The sequence below is a fragment of the Pyrgilauda ruficollis genome, unplaced genomic scaffold (assembly GCF_017590135.1).
Source record: "Pyrgilauda ruficollis isolate IOZ18807 unplaced genomic scaffold, ASM1759013v1 scaffold14, whole genome shotgun sequence".
Classification (NCBI taxonomy): Eukaryota; Metazoa; Chordata; class Aves; order Passeriformes; family Passeridae; genus Pyrgilauda; species Pyrgilauda ruficollis.
Genome location: NW_024512543.1, coordinates 7,139,064 through 7,162,066, shown reverse-complemented (window position 1 = coordinate 7,162,066; position 23,003 = coordinate 7,139,064). Strand labels below are relative to the sequence as shown.

Genomic DNA, 23,003 nt, shown 5'->3' with positions numbered 1-23,003 from the left:
AGTTTTGTTTCAGATACAAATTTTTGTACTTAATTACTATTTTGTAGTCAAATAGTTGTAACCTTACATGACATATGGTGTGTCACCATCCTCAAATAGCTCATTAAAAATCAAGTAAAGCAAGAAACAGCATGATAGATATTAGAAGACCTCAGCCTGCATAGCCTGGTGGAATGAAAGTGCAAAGACGGGTAAAGAAATCTGTTCATGGAGGTAAACATCTAGTAAAGTGCAGTATTATTTGAGTTGCTAGCATCAGCAAAGTGTAAAATTAGGTTCAAAGTTAGAAGGTCCAAGGCATGTCCTTCAAACAGGGTGGGAGACGCTGCATTGTTGTACAGAACAGAGCAGAGCTTGGAAGGCCCCTGGGAAGAGCCAGGACACCTCCGTCACGAAGGACCAATGGCTAAGATGCCTCTGTTGGCTTGTCACCTCTGCTGCCACCACTGTAAGGAAGCCCAGCTGCTGTCACTTGTTAGTTACTCCCCACGCTGTTCTTTTAACTTTTATATCCCAAATTTCAAGGCTTCTGTGAGTAACAGCATAAGACAGATGCTTTAATTTATTTTTTTTTTTAACCTTGTGGTCCATACCTTTGTTTTAAGAACAGCAAGGACACTCATCTCTCTCTGAATCTTAGGAAAGATGTGGCTAGACACAGCTGAGCTGAGTGCAGAAGAGCTCGGCTTGGCAGGGATCTTTGAATATTTTGCCTACCTTTGGAGAACTGAATAAGTTCCACTAGCTGGGATTAGCTGGTAATTTCTCTGACAACCAGCCTGCTGTTAGACAGCTCTGATCACAAAGAGTTATGTTCCTGTTCTCTTCTCCATCACAGTTTGTGATTTGTGGGCTTTTTTTATTGCAGACCTCAGTTTCACTAGGAGAATTAGGAGTATATAATGACCTGTAGCAGAAAAGACAAAAACAGAGACTCTGGGCATACTTCCTCACTAAAAGTCTGTTGCAGGAATGCCTAAGGCTGCAGTGGACTCTATGAATCCAGGGATCATTTCCCATCACCTGGTATCCATCAAACATCAGCCTTCTCCTTTTTGGATTATGCTTTACATAACGGAATGGGTAATTTTGAATAGGAACTTACAGTCACACAGATTCTTATATTGCAGTTCTCATTTAGAGCAGGCTACTATGCTCCATTTCACCAGAGGATCTGGATTTTTTGATACCTATGTAAAAGTTTTGAATTTTTTCATGTCAGATCCAGCTTTCCCTTCCTTTAGTACCTTCCACAATTATTGCAGGCTACTTTTCTGGGCTTTCTGACAACCCAAGAGAAGCATGGGGGATGGTATTGTTTCAGAAAAGAAAGCTGTATTCACCTCAAAGGTTCTTTCTTAACTTAAAACTTTCGCCTTCAGTGCTCCTCCACCCATAAATACAAACAGTACATTTGGCCCCCAACTGATGGAGACTCAGCCTGACGGTTTCTCAGCAGTACCCAAGCCAAATGGCTGGCATGATCTGTTGGCTCCCCCTTCACGTGAGGAGGATTTCTCAAAATAACACAGCAGAACTACAGAAAGAAAAAAAAGACTTTTATTTTCTAAAAATCCTGCTTTTGCCATATTTCAATAATTAATATTTAACTTTTATACAGCTTTTTTTACACCTATTTACATTTATTTCTGTTAATTGGGCTTTGTTTTAAAAGTCTTTCACATTTGAAAAAAAAGGGAGAGGGAGTGGAGACGAAAGGTTGTGTAAGAGTGATCCTTCATTCTTCTAAGAGTTGTTAGAGATGCACTTCCTCACCTTGGGACATCTGAAAGATAAAAGAGGCCAAAAAGAAGATCAGCAGGTACAGCAAATACCCTGGGCCTCTTGGACCTTTCCTTGGGAGCTCACATCACCTTGCAGTTCAGCAGAAGCCTCTTTGTGGCCCTCAGTGTCAGGCGTGGCGTTCAGTAGAAGTCGGAGGGGAGGGGGATGTTGAGCGAGCGCAGCCACCTGCTCCAGCGGGACCCTGTCCCTGTGGCAACGCGGATGGGCTCGTTCTGATGCTGCACCCTGCCCGTGGAGACACAGGAGAAAGCCCAGGTTACCGCTGATAATCCCCAGAGAAAGCACAAAAAGCACTAAAGCACACGGACCAGCAACCTCTGTACAACGGCCTTACCTTTTCTGTCACTGCTGCCCAAGCGCGGCGGCTCTCACGCCAGCTGGGCTCCGCTAATGGGCCCAGGAAACACTGGGCAGGCATTTGCAATCCCTTGGCTTGGTGGCTGGTGAAAAGGCACTTGGAGGAAGGAGCATGCCTTCCTCTCCATATCCTTGGGATCAAACATCTGGCCCTCAGTGCCTGCCACTCTGCAGCAGAGAGGAGAGTGTTTGCTGGTGCTGCAGCAGTGGCGTAAGGGTGAGGCAAAACTAGAGAGGGTATTCATCTTGCTGTTGTGGAAACCCACTAACAAACTGTAGCTTTTCTTCCATTTTAAATAAAATACAACAGGAATGGATGCAGGAACAAATTATCATACAGCCCTCCAATGTAACATGAGGTGATTGCTACAATATTCTTTTTGGTAAAGGTAACACCAAACACAACCTTTGCAGTGAGATTATAGGCAAACAAAAATAGGAGCGGCATAGCCACTATCATAGGTGCAACCCAGGAAACATTCCTGGCCTGGGGTTACACTTCATGTGTGGTATTATTCACCTGAAATGCTGGAAAGAAAGAACAAGCTAATGTAATACATCTTGCAATTAATAAAATCTAGAATGAAGATGGGGAAGAAATTAAAAACTGTGGATAAAGAGCATCAGGAAAAATTGCCAGTGGGAAAATTTATTAATTTCAGAAATAAACTGCCATACTCCCCCCCCCCCCCAAAAGTATGTTCTCATTGTTCCCACTACAATACAGGATTTCTAGAAACTATCCCCCACGCTTAGCTGTACTCTTTGTTATCAGAGGGCTCTCTCCCACTGAAAATTATCTCTAATCTCTGTCAACATTTCTCCCATCCAGCACTGACAAAAAAATCTAGCTAAAACCTGCTGAGCTTGTTCACAACAAAGAAGAGGTTGGTTTGAGTCCATAGCTTTCTGGTGACCCATCTCAACTACTTCACTTCAGTTGTTCAGACCTTTCCAGGGCTCTCTAGTTTATCTATGCAATCCATTGTCTACAATTTTAGTGGACAAATCCCTTCATTAATTGCTCCTGACATCACACATTCTGAAGTGAAGGAAAAAAACCACCCTCTCAATAGCCTACCAAGACCACATATTGAATCAATCCAGATGTGCTTAGACCTTTATTCCAGACTCAGCCGATGGGCAGAACAGCATTGACCACCACACAAACGCAAGAAATGTGAATGAAGGATAGTAGGGGAAAAGGTCTATCTGCCTTCTGGCATCAAGCCCATTTTCTCAGTCCTACTGTGAGCTCACAGGGACATTCCCTCACTTATAATGCAGCACCTTCTTGCCTTTGCAGGTGGAGTTCTTCAGGCCACAGCTATTACATTCAGGAGCCACACTATGAATGAAAAACAGTAGACCAGATGCCTTCTTGCTGGACCAGCTGAGCCATGACTGTCATGATTTTTAAAACCTCTCCCTTGAGACTGCAGAGGATCATTTTTAATGGTACAGTTCCAACTATCACCTTCCAACCAGCAGAATTCCTACTCAGGCATCACTTGTGAAAATTGTCCCATTTCTGACTTTACTGAATACAACTCCAGGAAAAGGCAATCAGCTACAAGGTCAGACAAAAGAGTTTGGCACAGAGCTGATGGCACACATGCTCCAAGACAAGTTCCAGCCTCCACAAACCCACTTGTGCACAACATCCAAGCCAGACAACCTGCTTGGATCTCCCCCATTAAAGACAGGATTATCAAGAGTGTGATTCTCTGTACCAACTCCATAACCCATCCTGGAACTTGCAAAAGAAGGAGGACCCTGGCCAGGATATCTGTGATGCCTACTGGAGCTTCCCCTCTGCCATTACTGATGTGTGACACTCCTGTGATGTGACAGGCAATGTTTGTCTTGGTGTTGCTGGGCCTTTTGCCAGTTCTGGTGCACAGTAAACAGCAAACAATCCACCCTGATGAGTCTCCATGACTTGTAAAAAGAGATTTTGAGACTCCTACAGCTCTGATAACTTTTTTGTGTGTGAACACCGAGATCTTTCCTTCTCCAGTTCTCAACACTGTCCTTACACCACCAAGTTCTTATTTTCCCTGCTGTCAGGAATTCAAAGTATCCACCCAAGTATTATCCTGCTAGGCCTCCTGAAGTGCCCCAAATGCCTTGAGAAGATTCCAGCCATGCCATCTAAGAGCAGTACCTTCCCTAAATACATCCTCTAAATAGTCAAACTGCACCATCATCTTTCAAGCCTACCAAGAGAAGCTACTGCTGCCCCTCCAGCTTTCCTGGTTCCTCAGTCCCCAGACTCCCACAGTGGTCTTTGAACCTTACTTTATGCAGAATATTTGGTTCCTTTCTCTACCACAGGTCCCCATGTGTAGCCAGATGAATTGAACAGGTCAGCTTATGGAAGTGCATTTTACAGTGTTGTGGATTTGAAAAACCAGATTCTCCAAGCAGGAGGTAATTAGGGCATTTAGGCTTGGCACTCCTAAGGGTCAAAACTTCCTGAATATTTTAACTGTTTTCATACTTCCTTGTGTATCTCATTGTCCCAATAAGAAAAAAGAGAGCAGGAAGAAGTTGCTGCCTAAGAGGCAGAATTCAAACAAGGAAAAAAAAAAACAACACATTTCAGATATTTGAAATCTAAAAGTATGTATTCTAAAATTCCATTTTACTATACTGGAATGAAAACATCTAGCTACTGCTTTTAGAGACTGCAGGTTTAAGAAGCAGCATCACATATGAGCCAGATTTTAAAACTATTTTTATACTGAACATAACACTTTATTAAGAATTTAGGACTCTACTCACGTGTTCTGCAATGTGAACTCCACTTCCAGCTCCTCACGTGCCTGAAGATAGAAGATTTAAAAAAAAAACGAAAGACTGATTACTTATTTTTCTTCACAGCTTTCATCATACCAGTTACATATAATTTTTTAAATATGCATTTAAAATAGAATTCAGGAAAATTTCCAGAATGTAAGAAAACCATAGTTTTGACTGAAGATATTGAATTTTTAGATATTAAAAAGCACTTGCTAAAATGAAATTTTTGAATCTAAATGTTTCATAAGCACATCTGCATGCTTAAGAACTGCTATTCTGCTGAAAGAGCCATTTGTTCAGATTTCAATTCCCAAAAAAAACTAAGTAACCTCTTTAATACCATTACAGTTAAAAGGAGCTGAAAATTCAGAATTTACACCACAAGCCAACAAACATCCCAGAAATATTCAGAATGAAGACTGGACAACTAGTTGTAGGTGGTTCCATCCTGTATTTTCAGCATGGTTATTTGTTCTAAACAAAAGCTAGCAAAAACCACAATTTCTTAGAATTGCAACAAAATACAGTTTAAATAGATGTTTCTTAAAATGAAACACTGTAAAAGGATCTATTGGGATGGAAGGAGAGGATTTCCTTTTGTTCTCACCAATGCCATTGCTCACCTGCGGATTCAGCTGAAACTTCACGCGGACAGTACGTCCCACAGTGAGCTTATCTATGTCAAAGAGAACTGTGCAGAGTTCATCATCCCTGGTGACCGTGTCTTCATCACACACCTTCAGCTCCAGCACATTCTGCACAAAGAGGTTAAGAATATAATGGAGCTACTACTACATATAAGAGCTCCCTAAGGCAGGAAAATCTCTAGACTAGGTTTTCTTTCCTTGCTCCTCCAGTTTTATGGGAAGGAGAAAAAATGAGAAAGTGAAAGAGAAAAAGGAGAGAGACTTGGGTTTATTAGATGTCAGATTACTGATAACTCTTCATACAAAAAAGAAGCAAGCTTGTTTCCTTTCCCTAGGCAGACAAGACAAACAGGTCATACAGAACATTCATGAGTTTGTGATAAATAACTGCATTAAATGTTTCTACATTTATTTTATGGCCTTTGGTTCTAAGTGTATAAAACAGTCACAGGTACATAAAGATGGCTTAAAGAATTTTCACAATATCTAGAACCGAGTGAATTTGTTATTATTTTTATGTGATCTTTTTCTTGGGTTTTGCTTTTTTATGTCAAGATTGGGGATAGGATAGTAAGGCTGCGTTCTGAAGAGCACTTAATTCCTTTTTATTGCAGTATAGTACATGTTTAAGTAATAAATAAGGGGAATAGAACAACACTAAGGAGGATGTAAGCAACAGGATTTTTTTTCCTGAGGAATCTTTACCATTCTGTGTTTGGAACTAGCTAGATATGTATTGGCTTACTGCAGTTCTGTGTAACCTAATGACCACCAGCAGACGCCAAATGGTGAAAAGAATTGGTGCCAGTTACCTTGACACGTCGGTCAATCTTGTAGCAGAAAGCTTCGTTCCAAACGGGGTTTTTGCTGTTCCTGATGGTCCTGGTCCGAACCTTCTCTGCTGAGGCAGTGGGCAGCCACAGGGTCACATAGCAATCTGAAAGGGTGACTATGCAGGGAGAAGATGAGCACAGTTAAAATGTATCCAGAGAAAGAATTACTGCACAGTGCCCATTTAGCCCTAATAAGACAAAGATAGCACAGCTGAGGCTTTCTTCCTAAAATATACAGGATTAGGTGTAAATAATACAATGAAGCACTAACAGGAGAACAGACATCCTCACATTTGCAATGCCCATTTCCACCTTTTCACTCTTAGTCAGACATACTTTTTTTTTATTTTAATGTTACTTTATACTTGAAGTTGCACCATCCTCCACGTAGAGTAGATGTTGCATTTAGCTTTATCTTCATGATTATCCAAATGGCTGGGACAGGCAGCACACCTCACAACCTTCCATCTGGGCTACAGAGAGACTTGTTTTCTATAATTTCTTCCCCAGATTTTGTACCTTATCTTAATGAAAGCCTTTATTAACATGCTGGCTTAATTGAAGAACAGATTTTTTTGATGAAAGGTGTTCTCACATCAAAGCTGAAAAATTTATCACAAATCAGAATGTGCCTATTCCTTATTCATTCATATATTTGACAAAATTTTAGAAGATGTGTGCTCCTCAGCATATCTTTCAGAAAACAAAAATCCATTTCATCACCATAATTAAATTACTGAGTGTTCAATTCCTTCCTATTACTCTGTCTGCAGACTGGAAAGATGCTGCCACCACCCATGTTTGGGGAAGGAAGCCATGAGTGCCAATGAAGACATCAGCTTCTCCTATGTTCTGAGTCCTCAGATTGGAGGGAGAACTCCAGGGAGCGAGACTTAACAGAAGCATGATACAGGCGGCCATGGCCTTTCTCTCACACCTGTAATGCATTTCCCTATTTCACATCACCAATGCTCAACCAGTCACCTGATTCTTACAGCAGGCTTGTGAGTCAGAGGAGGCCAAATAATTCAGCTTGTAGTCAATCCCTGCATCATGCTCAAAACGTGTAACAGTGTTATTACATTACATTAAGAGCAATTACTTCATGTATTTCCTCTTTATCTTTCCATAACAATCACAGATTTAGGTTTTCCTATGAGCCAAGCCGTGCCTTTATTGTGTTGTTAACCATGCTATCACAATCAGCAAAACCTGGATTGTGACTATGGCAAGGAAAGCATTTCCAGAAAGACACCTAAGCCGCACCTGAGCAGAAGACTGTGACTGATCAGATGTTCGGCAGAGGCACAAATATAAGCAAATGAAACTGCCAATGGTTAATGATGATTAAATGCTGCAGTTTCCATTTTCAAAGAGGATGAGACACTCTGATTACTTCACAGCAGCAATATAAGGATTACGCAAATAAGCACACTGAGAAAACTTCAATTTCTTGGGACTGTTCAAGACCATCCCCCATCCCAGATAGAGCTTTGATCAACCTGATCTAGTGGAATGTGTCCCTGCTCATGGCAGGGGGGTCATTTTAAGGTGCCTTCCAACCTAAACCATTCTATGATTCTATGCTTTGTCCAAGATCCCATAATGCAGTCAATGTCAGGGTCCAAAACGTAGTCTAGATTCTCAGGTCTCTACTCAAATCAATTAAAATTATTTTTTTCTGAAACATCAGTAGGGAGAAATACTTTTGAAGTATTTTTATTTTTCACTAGTAAATAGGAACATGAGAGTCAATGACCAAGAAGAAATGCTCACTTCAATAAATAAAGCACAAACACTCCAATCATGAGAAAATACACATAAGAGAAAAAAATAGTCATAGGGAACATCAAGATTTAACCAGTAAAATTGGAAAGCTACAGTGGAGGAAATAAATGCTAACTCTGAATTGTAACAAGCTTCATAAATTTACTATTAGACATAGATAGAAAAGGGACATTTTCCCACAGTTGAAAATACTGAGGGTTCAAGGAAAACTAGCTGAAATGTTTGCATTATTGATGTCTCAGAAAAAGTAAACACTGCCTGAAATGCCTTCTCACTGCAGACAAAGAAATGGACAAGTTTTTTTCCCAATAATACAGTTTTTTTCAGAGAATAAATTTTCTGTTAAGAAAATACCCTTGCTGAAAAGCTTACAAATCTCTCTGCCAGATACACTTTAAACAAGTGTTTGGGATGCCCACATTTTGAATTTGGGGCATCTCAAGGGGATCAAGATATGATTTTCGTCTGCTCTTGAGGCCAGAACACCAAGAAGAAAGACATATGGTGTGGCAGACATACCAGCAGGTTTAGCCAAAAAAGCACCTGATGATTCACAGTGATAAGGAGTGACTGTGACCAAGTTGCTCTGAGAAGGACAGCCACAAGGAAATGAAACACAAGCAGGCAGTACAGACGTACAGGAATACAGAAATGCACATTCAGTTGTCCATGTGGGCTTGTAGATGAAATTGCAGTGGTGGCCTGGTCAGATCACAAATTTGGTTGGTGCAAAACACCATTTAGGCATATTAAAATTTGGATTTTGATAAATAAAAAGTTGTGCATACAACTATAAGCTCATGGAATGTGTGCTTCTGTACATAAAAATAGAACTTTAAGAAACCCCTAATTTTATACCTTATAAAGTATTCTCACTTTGTCTAATGAACCAAAGGGAAAAGAGAAATAAGCAGTAATACATGTAATATAATACAGTAGTATTACATTGTGGAAGATGCTTAAGTAACCCAGAATACCACATATAAGAGCAGCAGAGATTTCTTCCCTGATAGTCATCAGTCATTCAAAAATACAGTTGTTAAGCACAACTTCCATGTGACCTAACCACATCCCTCCTGCCAGAAACCACCAAATCCAGCCTCTGCCAAGTTTTCCCTCTATTCTTGACCCATCACACATGTTAAAATCTATATCAAAATATAGATTACATTAGCTAAAATTTTCTTACAAACTATGATGTGCTGCATGAAATTCTGAGCATACCAAAAGAAAATTGATTTTGGCCATGTTCAGCAAGACTTTAGGAAACATAGTGTGGACTTTTTGTTTTATATCTTTCAGATTTATTCATGTGGTCTTTAGACTTGAATTTTCTAATTCTCTTTGTCTTTATTTCACCTTTTTCTTTTGAAGTCTCAATTCTAGATATCCTTTTTTCACTTCCCATCACTATCCCTCACTTAAACTCCTGTCAAGTGCTCAGAGTATTGCACTGTTAATTTTTTTTCTGAATTTAAATGGCTCCATTCTGTAGGTTAAATAAATTCCAAGACACACTGGATGTTATCATCACTTCCTGGATATGTACAAATTCTGCAGAAGTAATAGAATGTTTTCGCTTGTAAATATTTTCTTTTCGTAGGCTTTCTTGCTACTGCTGATTTTACATCTGCATTGCCAGTTCTCTCCTTTCTTCCATCCAGAAATTCTGTAGGAAATACTCAGGTTTCTTACTTAAAAATACAAGGATTTTCATTGTTTCCAGAGCAGACCTCAGATCAGCAGTTAAGTCTGATGTCAGAAGGGTAAGAAATATATCTCACACAGTAAGGTATGAAAAAAAGACATAAAATGCATCACCTTGAGTCAGTCCCTTTAAATTTAAAAGGAGAAAGCAATGTTTCAATATTAAGTCAAAAATAATTCTTTCAAACTTACAGAAATACATGCTTTTTTTCCTACACAATTTGAGAAGAACAACACTGTCCAAATATTTTCTTTAAAAAGTTATAAGAACCATCCAACAATAGTAGAAGTACTCACGCAAGTCTGCCTTCCGGGCATTCCTCACTCTTAGTATTTTTACAGTGAGCAAGTTGAAAGGAGATACTGGTGCCTGCACACAAATTCAGAAAAGGAAAAAAGGAAAAAAAAGATGACATTATTATTTCAGTATGTCGTCACAGACTGCTGTAACCCTGAAGTTCTGAGGATATAGAATAAGGTTTTCAAGGTTGAGACAATACAATTCATCAAACCAAGTAGGGCAGTCAAAAATCTGTACAGATTTTTGGCACAGAACTCTCTTCAGACCTGAAATAGAAGTAATATATTTCAAAATCACTCAAGTTAATGATAGGTGCCAAGAGTTTGATTTGATAAAGATCACGTCTTCCAATCATTGCTCCCTCATTATCACAATAAACACCCCTAAAGCACACTCGTGGGTGTCCTCACCTCTCACACACCACTGCCTGCAGTGGAACAGATTGTCTCTGGGACACCAAATACTGTCACACGAGTTGTGAAAGTAAAACTGGCTACCATGCACCAGCACAAGCCCCCAAACCACCACAAACTTCTGCACATAGCCAAAAATAGAAATGCAGCTGACAGTGATGAGATACTTCTCTTGAAGACTCTGGTGAACCTCTCATCTTCAGCTCTGACCCCCAGCAGAAAGCTGCAAAAATCATCCCAGAGCTGATCTTGGGAATTAACTCACAACCCCACTAGATATCAGAAACCTTGAGCTTAGAGATATTAAGTCTATAATAACTCCTAACCTTCATGGCTCATACCAATAAATCTTCATATTCATCAGGTTATAAATTAACCCTTTCTCCATTTCACCTTTGAGATACCTGCTTAACTTCTTACTCTCTCTCACATACTATCTCCTCTTTCATGTATACCATCTTTCATTTTAAAACCAATTTATGTACAGATACTATTTCTCTCAATACTTGCTCAAATTGATATTTAGCTTTCCACTTACTGGTTCTGTTTTAGAACAGAAACAGGTTTTAATGTGCCCAAAAATTTATCTAATCTTTCTATCTGTACCAGCTGGTGAGAGCAAGGTACTAATACACCCTGGGGAACAAGATGCTGGAAAGCAGTGCCACAGGAAAGGTACATGGGCATCCTGGTCTGTGGCAAGTTGGATGTGAGCCAGCAGTGCCCTGGCAGCCAGGGAGGCCAAGTGTGTCCTGGGGGGCGTCAGGGACAGCATGGACAGCGGGCATGGGAGGGGATTGTCCTGCTCTGCTTGGCACTGGGGTGGCCTCACCTCGAGTGCTGGGGACAGTTTTAGTTTTATGCACATATTGTGGCATATTTACAAGAAAGACATGAAACTATTAGAGAGTGTCCAAATGAGGGCAACAAAGATGGTGAAGGATCTTGAGGAGAAGCCATATGAAGAGTGGCTGAGGTCATTTGGTCTGTTCAGCCTGGAGCAGACTGAGGGGAGACCTCATCACAGTCTGCAATGTCCTCGTGAGGGGAAAAGGAGTGGCAGGCACTGATCTCTCCTGTGGTAACCAGTGACAGAACCCACGGGAATGGAATGAAGTTGGGTTGGGGGAGGTTTAGGTTGCATATTAGGAAAGGGTTCTTCAGCCAGAGGGTGGTTGGGCACTGGAACAGGCTCCCCAGGGGAGGGGTCACAGCACCAACCTGAGTTCAAGAACAGTCTGGACAATGCTCTCAGGTACACGGTGTGATTCCTGGGGATGGCACTGTGCGGGGCTAGGACTCTGTGGTCCTTGTGGGTTCCTTTGTACTCAGAATATTCTGTGATTCTACCACAACCCTAAGCCCTCTCTCTGTTATTTTTGTAGATATAGTATAACCTCACAAAGCTTATACAGTGTCCTAACACAAACCCATGGGCTTTATTGCTTAATGCAGACATCAGAAGTGACTGTATTTATCATAAAGCAGCAAAAGCAAAAATTATACACTGATGTTAGCTAATAAAATGTACCTTGCTATTATTTCCTTCATACAGGCTATAAATTTTGCCAAATTACGTCTTTTCAACAGTATCACAGGACTTATCCTGAAGTGCTTCACAATGCTTTGCTAGAGTGTCAAGCAACTGGGACCATAACATGACATTGGACAGTAAGCCAATGTAATGAAGGAGGTCCTTGTCCTCACCAGCAAAAACCTCAGCACCTCTGAAAAGTCAGCAGAGAACACAAACTGCCTCCAAGAAACAACCTGAGTAATCCCCAGGGTATCATCTTGCACTTCCCTTTGAGTTGACAAGGGGTCCGAAGATGCAGAGCTGAGAGGCAGAGAGACAGCAGCAGGAGGGTCAGAGCAGTCACTGATATGGGCACTTTTGTTCTACATCATCTGGCCTGTCAGGGCAGTTTTACAGAGCACAGTTTGCAAGCCCTGGGATTGCCAGGTGTGGGAAATTTCAGTTGTCACAAAGACTGTATCACACCTCTATCTGCTCCATTGTTCCAAACATGTCCACAAAGAATAAACTGGATAGACTCAAAAGAAATAAGCTCTTTGGGGGGAAAAAACAAACAAACAAAGATTGCAGTCTCCAATCAAAAGCAACCAAAAGATATCAGGCCCAGACTATACAGCTGAAGTGCTACAACTACTTTTATATATGAATAAAATACTCATGGGTAAAAGAGAGAAGCCCTCCTAGACACAGGGACCAGCAGCCAAGGCTTGTCTATCCCTGACATCTACTGACATGATTTTTACATTTATGTTTGGTCCCTGCTTTCCCCATCCAATAAATTGTAAGTGTTTTTGACCTCAGAAATGTTATTTCAGAAGATGTGGAACATCTCTCTTATCCAGAAAGAAGGAGGCTTGCATTCCTTGATTACAGAAAAATGGACATGGGTAGAAGTTCCCCATTCCATGGAAAGTCTATTAATTACTGAGCTTAACACCATTTAAAAAGAATAACACCTTGGCTCAGCTCTTGGAAAACAAGCACTGAGACCCTTACTTTGAGAATCTCAAGTGGATAGTGATATCTCCCTGCAGCCAAGTGCCACGTGGAGATAGGAAATGTGAAAGTTGTTCCCAGCTGTGTTACCTGGATCTACCATTTATACATTTCTCTGCTCAGCTCTTACAATTCCATTCTGGTGTATCTTACTCTCCAAACTTATGGAAATGATCCTTAGTGCTCAATTTTGGGTTGTGGAGTGCCTTCCCATACTACAGTCCTGGAAGTCCAACCTTACAACCCCTTTTATGGGCCTGAACGCATTACCAAGTCTAGTTGTCAGCCACTTACTCAAAGTCACACAGAAAAACTTGTCCTAAACTGGATAATCTCCTAGCAATCGGCAAGGACTTCCACATCCTTGCCTTTTATGTGATGATGACCATATCACAGACTAGGTAAGTTCTGAGGCCAGTTATTACAGTCAGTCATTACACAAACTTCAACTTTCAGCTTCTATATTTATTTCATCTGCTACATGAATCTTACCTCATAAACCGGAAACACAAGCCAGGCATTTTAATGATCACTTTTGAAATTACTTAAATATATGAGGTTGCAAATGCAAGACTTGGTCACACCGTCCTACGTCAGATAAAAATTCAATTAAGTCCTGTGGCACACTTGTGCAATCCTCACATATCTAGTCCGAGGGAAGTCAATAGGAGTGTTCACATACATGAGCGCTCATCCATATGAATGAATTATATAACTGGTCTCTAAAATTGCTCTATTTTAGTAAAGTTCCAAGCTAAAAGTCTTTCACAGAATTTTTCTCTCAAGGAGAAAAGAGTGAAACTCATAAAATATTCCCAAGTCACATTAAGAACTTATCAAAGCACATATGTACTGGGGGAAAGCACTCTTCCCTTACCTTTCTCATCAAACAGGAATATAAATCTGATCACTACTTTAAAAACCGCGAAAAGCAACAGAGAAATCGCTCACCCTGTCAGAAAGAGTAGCAGGGCTTTAAAACACAGATCACTGCCTTGCTTCTGACCTGGGTCAGGTATGTGGCATCTTTTAACTTCAAAGAATTTTGAAGCCTCAAAGGCAGGCAGGATTTCACCTCAGGCAAAGTCAAATGCATAAGAAACACTTTTCCTTGTACTGCTAATTTGTACGTATTTCACCCATTTTAAAATACCCTGTAGCTGGGTCTTATCCAGTCAGTACAAGTCCCCAGGTTCGTTTCAGGATAAAAACAAATGGAGCAGCACTGAGTCAATGGCTGCTTCTTTCCAAGAGCTATGCAAAACTTCTGCGGCTTCAGACTGCAATTTTCATGGGGGCATTTTTAACTCTTCCTGTTTGCAGCTCCATTTGTTAGAATAGACATTCTAACAAATGTCCACAGCTGGACATTTGTTAGAATGGATCCAAATCTGAGTAACCAGGATTCCCACAGTTCAACATGTTTTGTTTCCTCAAGACCACACCAGTCTTTATCAGTAATTTATGTGATCTAAAAAGTGTTACGCTTTTGACTATCAGCATGAGGGCACTAACAAATTTTTCTCACCAGCTATTTTACATATTCTTTCTAATGTATATGGCTGCTCAAATTGAAAACCCACACATCCTATCAGTTGCCCTGAAACTCAATCTGACAATGAAAACTCATTTCCTTGACTGAGATACTGAGTAACAAAAAGCAACTCAAGTATACTAGGCTTATGTATTTATATAAATACCAACTTCCATGGAGAAAAAAAAAGGAATAAAGTTCAATTCCTTCCTGAAATTTACCTCTGTTAACCCTGGAGATTCAGGGCAGAAAGAAGGGGCTCAGGGTCCTGCCCTAAACTGTAGGTACTCATGTAAGTATTCATGTCAGTTCTGCCACCCTAAATACCTTGAAGATAAAAGTAACAATCCAAAGCCATGCAATTGTGCAGGTCTCGCTCTATGGATAAAAAAAACAGATGGATCTTCGAAACACAGGCTAAAACTCAAAATAACGATTTATATGATTCTAGCATACTTCTTAAGGGCGCAAGACTATATACAGAGATCTAAACACTATTTTAGAAGCTAGTTTTTGAAGAAATTCTGCAAAGTCTTTTACCATAGCATTTCACTTTGAACAGAGAAAATAAGTGACTCTCAGGCACAAACAGACATCAGATACTATCAATAACAGCAAACCTCCACAAGGCAAACAGAATTTACGGCCATTTGAAAGATTGTCTATATCACTCTGATTTCCCTATGGGGATGCAAAGCTGGGAAGTCCCCAGATCACAGAAGGAGGGGCAAAAGCTCATCTTGAAGACAGATCCTCCGAGAGGTTCAACTGCTACTGGCAGCCCCAAACCCACTGCAAGTGCCAGAGGACAGCCTCATCCTGCTGCCAATGCCATTGCTCCCATTCACTGGCTCATAGGAGCTCATCTGATACATTTTCCTTTATGCTAACACCTCTTAACATAAATGTCTGCTAATTGTCCAGCCATTTTTAATTGGCCTGTGCAAATAATTAATCCTCAATTCAGCCTTTACAAAGCACCATTTGCTCTTTTTTTCACCTTCAGAGAAGTTTGGGCACTACTCCCACTCCTACTAGGCTGATGAGATCAAGCTCATCAGGAGACTGAACTCGCCACATTTATTCCACCATTTTACCTGTGAATGCTGTGCTGCACAGAGAATTGCAAGCTCTAGGACAGACCATTACACTGCAAAGAAAGGCTACAAGGAATACTAGAGCACTAGGGACAACTGGAAGACCCACATAAAAGCTCTTCTTATGAAGGAATGAAGTATAAGAAAATAGGAATAATTCATCCAAAGAAATAAAAACAGGGAGTAATTAAAAATTTGATATAGTTGAAGTACAAACCAGCCCAGATAAAGTGCAACACATAAGCATCAGACACCAACAGCAGCCGGACTATTTAAAGCTTATGGAAAGCCATGGCAATGCTCCATCTACAGAGCTGAAGTCGCAGCTCAGCTTTTGAACACAGTAAACTTTGCAACACAGTTTTCCCCTGAGCCATTGAATTCCTAAAATTTTTTCTGGTGATCTACATTCAGCACTGGACAGCATTTAATGAAGGGCCAGCTAATTGCTACCTACCGTTCTCACCGCTGGTGCTGAGGTGCTCGTAAAAGTCTAGGAAAAACAACACAAGGCAAAGTTAAGAAAACTAAACTGCAGGTTAAATGCTTACTTTAGGCTGACATGTCAAAACATCACACATTCAAGGATACATTTAGAGCTATGCTTTTTAACTACATCATTAGGTGCTTTACTGACCACCATCACAACTCTCTTCCAGCTTATTTCCTTTTTTTTGCAGGGAAGCAGAAGCACAGTAAGCAATGTTTCTAGCCCTAAAATGTGGTTTAAAAACACAAGTGTACCATGAGGTTCTGCAAAAGCCTAGACCAGGAAAGCCATCCTTGCAACAAGATCTGAGGAACAGCAAATTCAATTTCCCTTGATTGCCCCTACAACACAAACCACTTGTTTTCCTCTGTGACCAACTTCACTGGAACACCAGACAATTTTACCCACTTTACACTTGCTATCACCTTCTTTTGCTTACCTCACTTGTACTTAAATTTGATCCCATTGCAGCCCCAGTTGCATGTAAGTCCAATGTTAAAGTTCACTGAGTCGTACGGCTGGCAGGAACTCCTCATGCAGGTTAGGGGAGGAGGAATAGGGATTTTATGACGAGGCTCTCCTGCCCCACCCCCTGATTATTTCCAGTCATTAGGGAGTCACCTCCCTGCTTCCTGCAGCCTATTAGAGTGCCTCAACTGAGTCAGCAGAATGAAGAGCAATTCCTTTTCTACCCACTGCAATGTTTGGGGAGGGTGCTGAAGCCCCTTTCTGCCCAGGTATTGCTCTCTTGAAATACTACTGGTAAAGAAGTTCGGCACTTATGCAACAGCTCTAACCCCCAAGCAAAGTGCTTCTGACTAATTAAATCACAGCTCTCAGAGCACCTCTACACTGCCACCATCATGCTGCAGGATAGCAGAGGTGTCAGCATCTTCTTTCCAAACCAGAAACTCAAATACCTGTAGCAGTCTTCCCTGCCTGAACTGTGCTGCTATGGGAAGTCCTGCAGTTCAGCAAGGTGACTCAATTGTGATGCCACACATCTGAATGACTGCAGCACCCCCGAAGCTATTTTTAGCATTTCTGCTACATTTAGAAACCTCAACACATGCTGAGTATGCTTTGCCTGGATATTTATTGTATACGTGGAAAAAAAAAAGTTAATCTGTTCAGAAATCTTGCAGTTTGATATTAAATCAAACCAAGGGGAAGGGAGGAGCTATTAGCAGCAGGTGAAACTTGGGAGTGGAAGGGTGAGGTAGGAGAGAGGGTTGTGCTCTCCTGCGTGGGCCTGGGGAGCACAGCAGTTCACCCATCCCCAGAGCTGACTTCAAAGGGATCTCTGTGTGCTGGCTCTCACAGCAAGCCCAGCAGACACACTATGAGAAACTGCAGGGCACAAAACCCTCCCTGACTGCTCTACAGGCCGGTGTACTGTGACTCACTGCCTTGTAAAGTGTATCGGAGTAGCCCTAAACTAGCATGCATGTGCAGGCTGGCAGATTTTGGAGCATGCAAGAGCAGACTCTGGCTCTGCCAGACTCTTTCTGGCCTCTCTGATTGATGATAGGAGGCAGCAAGTACTCAGTCTTGCATCATGAAATTGAAGTTATTATTTTAAATCCATCTTACTTGTATTGGTGTTTAATTCATTTGATGCAAGCAAAGAAAGCAACCTTATAAACTGCAGTGGATGCCACTAAGTGCACCCCCCTGTGCCATGGAGGCTGGTATCAAAATAATTCTGCACAGAGGTAGAGAGGAGGTGTTGTCCAAGGAACATTGCTGGAGTAAAATCCTCTTTTCAGATACAAGTGGTTTCCTTCTATGTTGTGTGATAAACACATGTGATGCCTCTTCAGAAGTTCTCATTCAAAATATGCAATGGTACTCTCTGAAGTATTAATGGCCAGCTGGTTGCTCTATAGGAACACTTTACACTGTCTTCTCAGAATCAAAGGAAAATGGCTCATAAATGTGAATCTACAGCTTCTGAAATGCTCCTTAAAGGAATGATCAAAAGATACTTGCAATGAACATGTGCATCTTTACCCCAAAGACAAAATACCTCCCCTAACTTCTGTCTTTATATCTGTGTTAAATCCTTAGGAACAAATTCAGGTGGAGCAGTCACAGCTGAGAATCACTTACTTGCCCTCTCTCTCACAACTAGTTCTTTCCAGCTTCTGAAAGAATGTTCCCTAGAAATATTCCAGTATTAAAATTTAAAGCAGGAATCCATTTTCATTAAAAATATCTGCAAAACTTCTTCTATCAAAAGAAAGAGGGTAGGATATGCAGCTCACCTTGCCCAAGCTGTCCCAGCAGACATATGCACCTACACACATTTACACATCCCAGCTGTTTCACAGCCAATACAAGACTCCCTGACACTGCATTCTCTTACCCACACTGTTTTTAAGATCCATACATAAGACAGCACTTCACAATTTGTAAGATTATTCCAGAGTCAGTGCATCTTTACCCATTAAATGGTTTCGTGATGTTCAGACTGTTTTCCTCATCTCAAAACAATGTCTTCATTGCCATTTCCAAAACATGTTCCTAAATAATTCTCCCTCCCCTGCTCATGACCACCATCAGATTTTTAGCTGGCAGTTTCTCCCTTAACCATTACCTGCCCACATACACAAGAAGTCTTTGGAATACACTATCTTTTAAAGACCTGGCATCTTTATGGCAGGCAAGAATAATGACCTCAACAGTTTCTCATTCATGCAGCGAATACCTGATAGAACTAAGCACTGAATGCTCACAACACCTTTGACAGTTAGTCCTTATCAGCACTGAGAAAACTTGATGGCATATTCATTGGTGTCTACTACACCACCTGCTTAAAATAAAAAATGATGAATTTGCAGTTTGTCCCACTGGACTTTTAGAAGTAGAAATGTGTCCCGAGGATTATAATTTCAAAAATATTACAACTCCCAAGGTCATGTATCATGTTGGGGTTTTTGCATTTTTCATTAGTTCTTCCACAATTCAAGGACAATTTCAAAGACAACCATAAAGCATGCATTAAGCAAATTCATGTCTGAATTTACCCGAAGTCTAAAGAGTCATATATTGCCTCTTTTTAGCAATCACATTTCCACATTAATGGTTTTAAATTGCCAGAGATCATCATATATAGTCGACTTACTCTCTTACCTGGATTTTTGAAGATTAGAGAGACTGTGTAACTGATGACAGAACACTCAACAGTCTCTTTAAAGCTCTGAACAGTAACATGGAGAGTAAAAAGGAAGAAGTAATTTTCATCTTTTATCATGCACTTTCAAGTGCACATTCACATGCACATGATTTTGCATCTATGTATTAATTAAGACAAGGGGGAGAAAATATATCATTCTGATCTAAATTGGCCAGCTGCAAACACTAGTTTCCCCAACATGACATTCAGATAATTGTATATCTGGCTGCAATAGGTGACAGGGAGGAATAACAGCTGCTTTCAATCCTCCACAATTGCCTTATGTACCTCTTTGTCACCTTCTGATAATCCAGGACTACAGAAATGTATGACTAATTGGGGACTTCATCTTCTTGCAAGAGAAGAGTATCCTTGTACCCTCCTTGGGATGACGAGGGGAGCAGTCATCATTTACACACCCTGAACATAACAAGAAGAGTAAATATTCAAAGCACATGCTAGGGGTGTTAAAAAATGATAGCCAGATGCCACATGAGAAAATAATTACTCAGTATTAACAAATTAAGCAATTTAACAAATGTAGTGTCAGATCTGTAACATGGGATTTTCCCTGGGCTTTCACTTTGTTTTTCTTCTTTTTGTATAATGCTTCCACAAGCCACAAAATCTACGAAGACCTCATCCTACTAGTCAAAGAAGAGCAAGCAGCTCAAGTCCAACTCTAGTTACACACAGGACTTGAACTCAATAATCGCCAGAGACAAGGGGTACCATGGATGACAAGTGACACTTTCCTATCCCAAGGTGTCAGATTTCAGACTCTGAAAGACTTAACTTTGACTTGGTAATTTTTGGCGTGACACTAATTTTAAGGAGCTCTTCGGTATAAAAAAACCAAACAGGAACACCGAAACCCAAAACCAAACAAAATATCCCCCCATATATATATGTACGTAACCCTCACATTAGTATGATTAATATGTTGGCATTTTATTTTCATGTTTCTATGTACCACACCTTCAAAACACCTGTTCTTTAAAACTCTACAATATTCTTTCAGTCATTGGAGAGAGAGATCATGCTAGGTGGAAGGGTGGGGGATTACATTTTTTTCTTGAGACACTATTCTGATTATGACATATATGAAGGAGGGCTAGTACTTTCAAAAGACTATTGAGAAACTGCATTAAAACAATTCCACATGCCCTTGATATGTTTTGGAGAGATAAAATCTCGCTCCTCCTACTCACTCACATGAAGTAATTGGGCTGCTTTACCCATTTAAAAATCATCACTGAAGCGTTCGCCCATCTGTTAATATATGCAACCCTGCCTTCAGATTTGTTGCAACAGAATTTCAAATGCAATCCTCATCTCAAAACCTTTATCTCTGTCTCTCCCTGTACTTTGTAGATCTGAGCACCCAACAGCACCTCTCTTTACCTTTGCAGGAGCACTCGGAGGTTGCCTGACCTTTCCAGGTTCATTGAACACTTGAGGCACTCTTCAAGCAGCTATTTCACTGCCCTAACCCCAACAGACCACAGGTGTGAGGAATACCAGCACCAGCCTGTATCAGCTAATTACCCAATAATTAGGCAAGACACATAGCCCAGGATCTTTACAGGGAAATCTAGAGCTAATTTCAATCTGAACCAATTCTCAGAATATCAAGAATCCACCTCATATTACCGGCTAATTAAGGAGGTAACTTCATCAGCAGTCAGCCTAAGAGATGTCTGAGCCCTAATAGAGACTGCAAAGATTCACAGCTAATTGTTTCCAGGATCATGACATTACATTCAGCAGAGCTTGTGTGACAGGTCACAAACAGGTGTTTACCAAAAAAAAAAAAAAAATTGCTGCTGACCTACCTGGATCTTAAATAGAACAATTGCATCAATGCTGAATCATTTTGAAAAATCCAGCTGATCTGTCACAGAGCCTAAGCCTCAGATCCATCCTTAAAAAATGCCACCAGTAATAATGAATGCGTCTCCTTTGTTATTTTTTTATTAATAGCTGGCAAGCCCCTCAAACAAATATCTCTTCCCCTGTTCTTTCATGCTGCCTTTCACCGTCACATCACAGGCAAGATTCTGAAGTATCTCTGTAATGTGAACATCATCAATGGTCTTTAACAGAAGAAGCCTTTCCTTCCTCAAAGAAACAAAATCAGTCCATTTTGGAGAAAACTCATGAGCCACCACAGCAAGATCATTAAGCTTGGCTCCCCCAGCTAAAACATTAGTCTCGTGCAGTGTTAGACGCTTGGAACCAGATCCCAACACAGGCACCAGCATCTGTCTGACTTCAGTCAAAATACTGAGCTGCTAAGCTAGACCATTTAGGCAACCTAAGAGTTTTTAGTGGCTTGCTAAATAGGCCCAGACTTCTGAAAACAGACTCCCTTTCCTCAGCTCATTCTAAGCTATCCTAATTTTCCAGATCAGCTGCCAAAAGCACACATCATCACCACACCTTGGGTGAGTAAAGCTGAAGGCCCAGCGCCAAGTGTTGCAACCACCAAAAACCAGTGGGTGGAATACACCAGGCACACACTGAACTGCTTCTGTTCATTCTTCCTGGAGCTCTAGTAATGAAACTTGAAAATCTTAAAAATATGGAAGAGATACTTTGCAAAAGAAAAGAATCACATTTTTTTAAACCTCCACTTCATTATTGTTTAAAAATAAATTCATTAGCATAACTGATCTGTCAGAGTGACATTTCTTCTTTACTCACAGAAAACTATTGCAGTCTTACTAGTGACACATAACATCAAATTATCCTAACCAAGGGCAAGGAAAGAAGGTGAAAAAGTGGCTTTCTGCATAAGAAAGCTAGTGAAACAGAAAGATCTATCAGTAACTGAGGAAAAGGAAAGTTGTTGGACTTGACTACTTTAGATCTATGAAAAAGAGACACGAAGGTTACTGCCAACAGTTTCCTCTTATGAAGGGAGACTTACTGGTTTGGTTCATATTGCAACAAAACTTGACAGACACTGCTGGTGTTATCTCCTGATAAATGAACTGATGCACAGAAAAGGACTGTCTTTGAGGTAACAACATATAATGTTATCTCCTGAGTTATGATTCCAATCACTTGCACCCCTGAAAGCAGAGTTTCCTTCCATTTTTCATTTTCCACAGTTTAAGTCACAGCTTTTCTTTCATCTTTCCTCAAAGGTTATTCACAATGCTCATTGTTCACTCAATATTTGATTTCTCGGTATCAAAAGGAAGAGTAACTTTTTCCCAGAACATCTCACTAGCTGAGCTGAGTCCATAGAAGTCAATAAAATCCCCAAACTTCAATGACTTCAACTACAAAGTTCTTATTTTCAATAAGATTATGCACGGCTACTTAGTATTTGAACAGCAGCTATTACTCTGCATGTATATTTTTGCATACAACAATCAGAAAATAAGATCTAAGACCAGTTAAATGTAATTTCTTAAGAAACCATTTCTCTAAGACAAGTATGAGAATCTCACAAACACTACCCTGTCTGTTATTTGGATGGGGATAAAACTGTAGCAGCAGCTAC

The 23,003-nt window shown here is 40.5% G+C and overlaps 1 protein-coding gene across 1 annotated transcript in view; it reads right to left on the bottom strand.

Annotated features, from left to right (window-relative positions):
* The window catches only part of LOC121349541 (cytosolic phospholipase A2 epsilon-like), a 32,768-nt gene extending 15,991 nt beyond the window's left edge, over positions 1 to 16,777 (bottom strand). The window contains exons 1-6 of the mRNA XM_041460088.1: positions 16,751 to 16,777; positions 16,279 to 16,314; positions 10,241 to 10,313; positions 6,428 to 6,564; positions 5,592 to 5,723; positions 4,951 to 4,991 (exon numbers count right to left, since the gene is read on the bottom strand). Coding sequence (XP_041316022.1) covers positions 4,951 to 4,991; positions 5,592 to 5,723; positions 6,428 to 6,564; positions 10,241 to 10,313; positions 16,279 to 16,314; positions 16,751 to 16,777 — 446 coding nt within the window. The remainder of the gene's footprint in view (positions 1 to 4,950; positions 4,992 to 5,591; positions 5,724 to 6,427; positions 6,565 to 10,240; positions 10,314 to 16,278; positions 16,315 to 16,750) is intronic.
* Between the last annotated feature and the right edge of the window lie 6,226 nt (positions 16,778 to 23,003).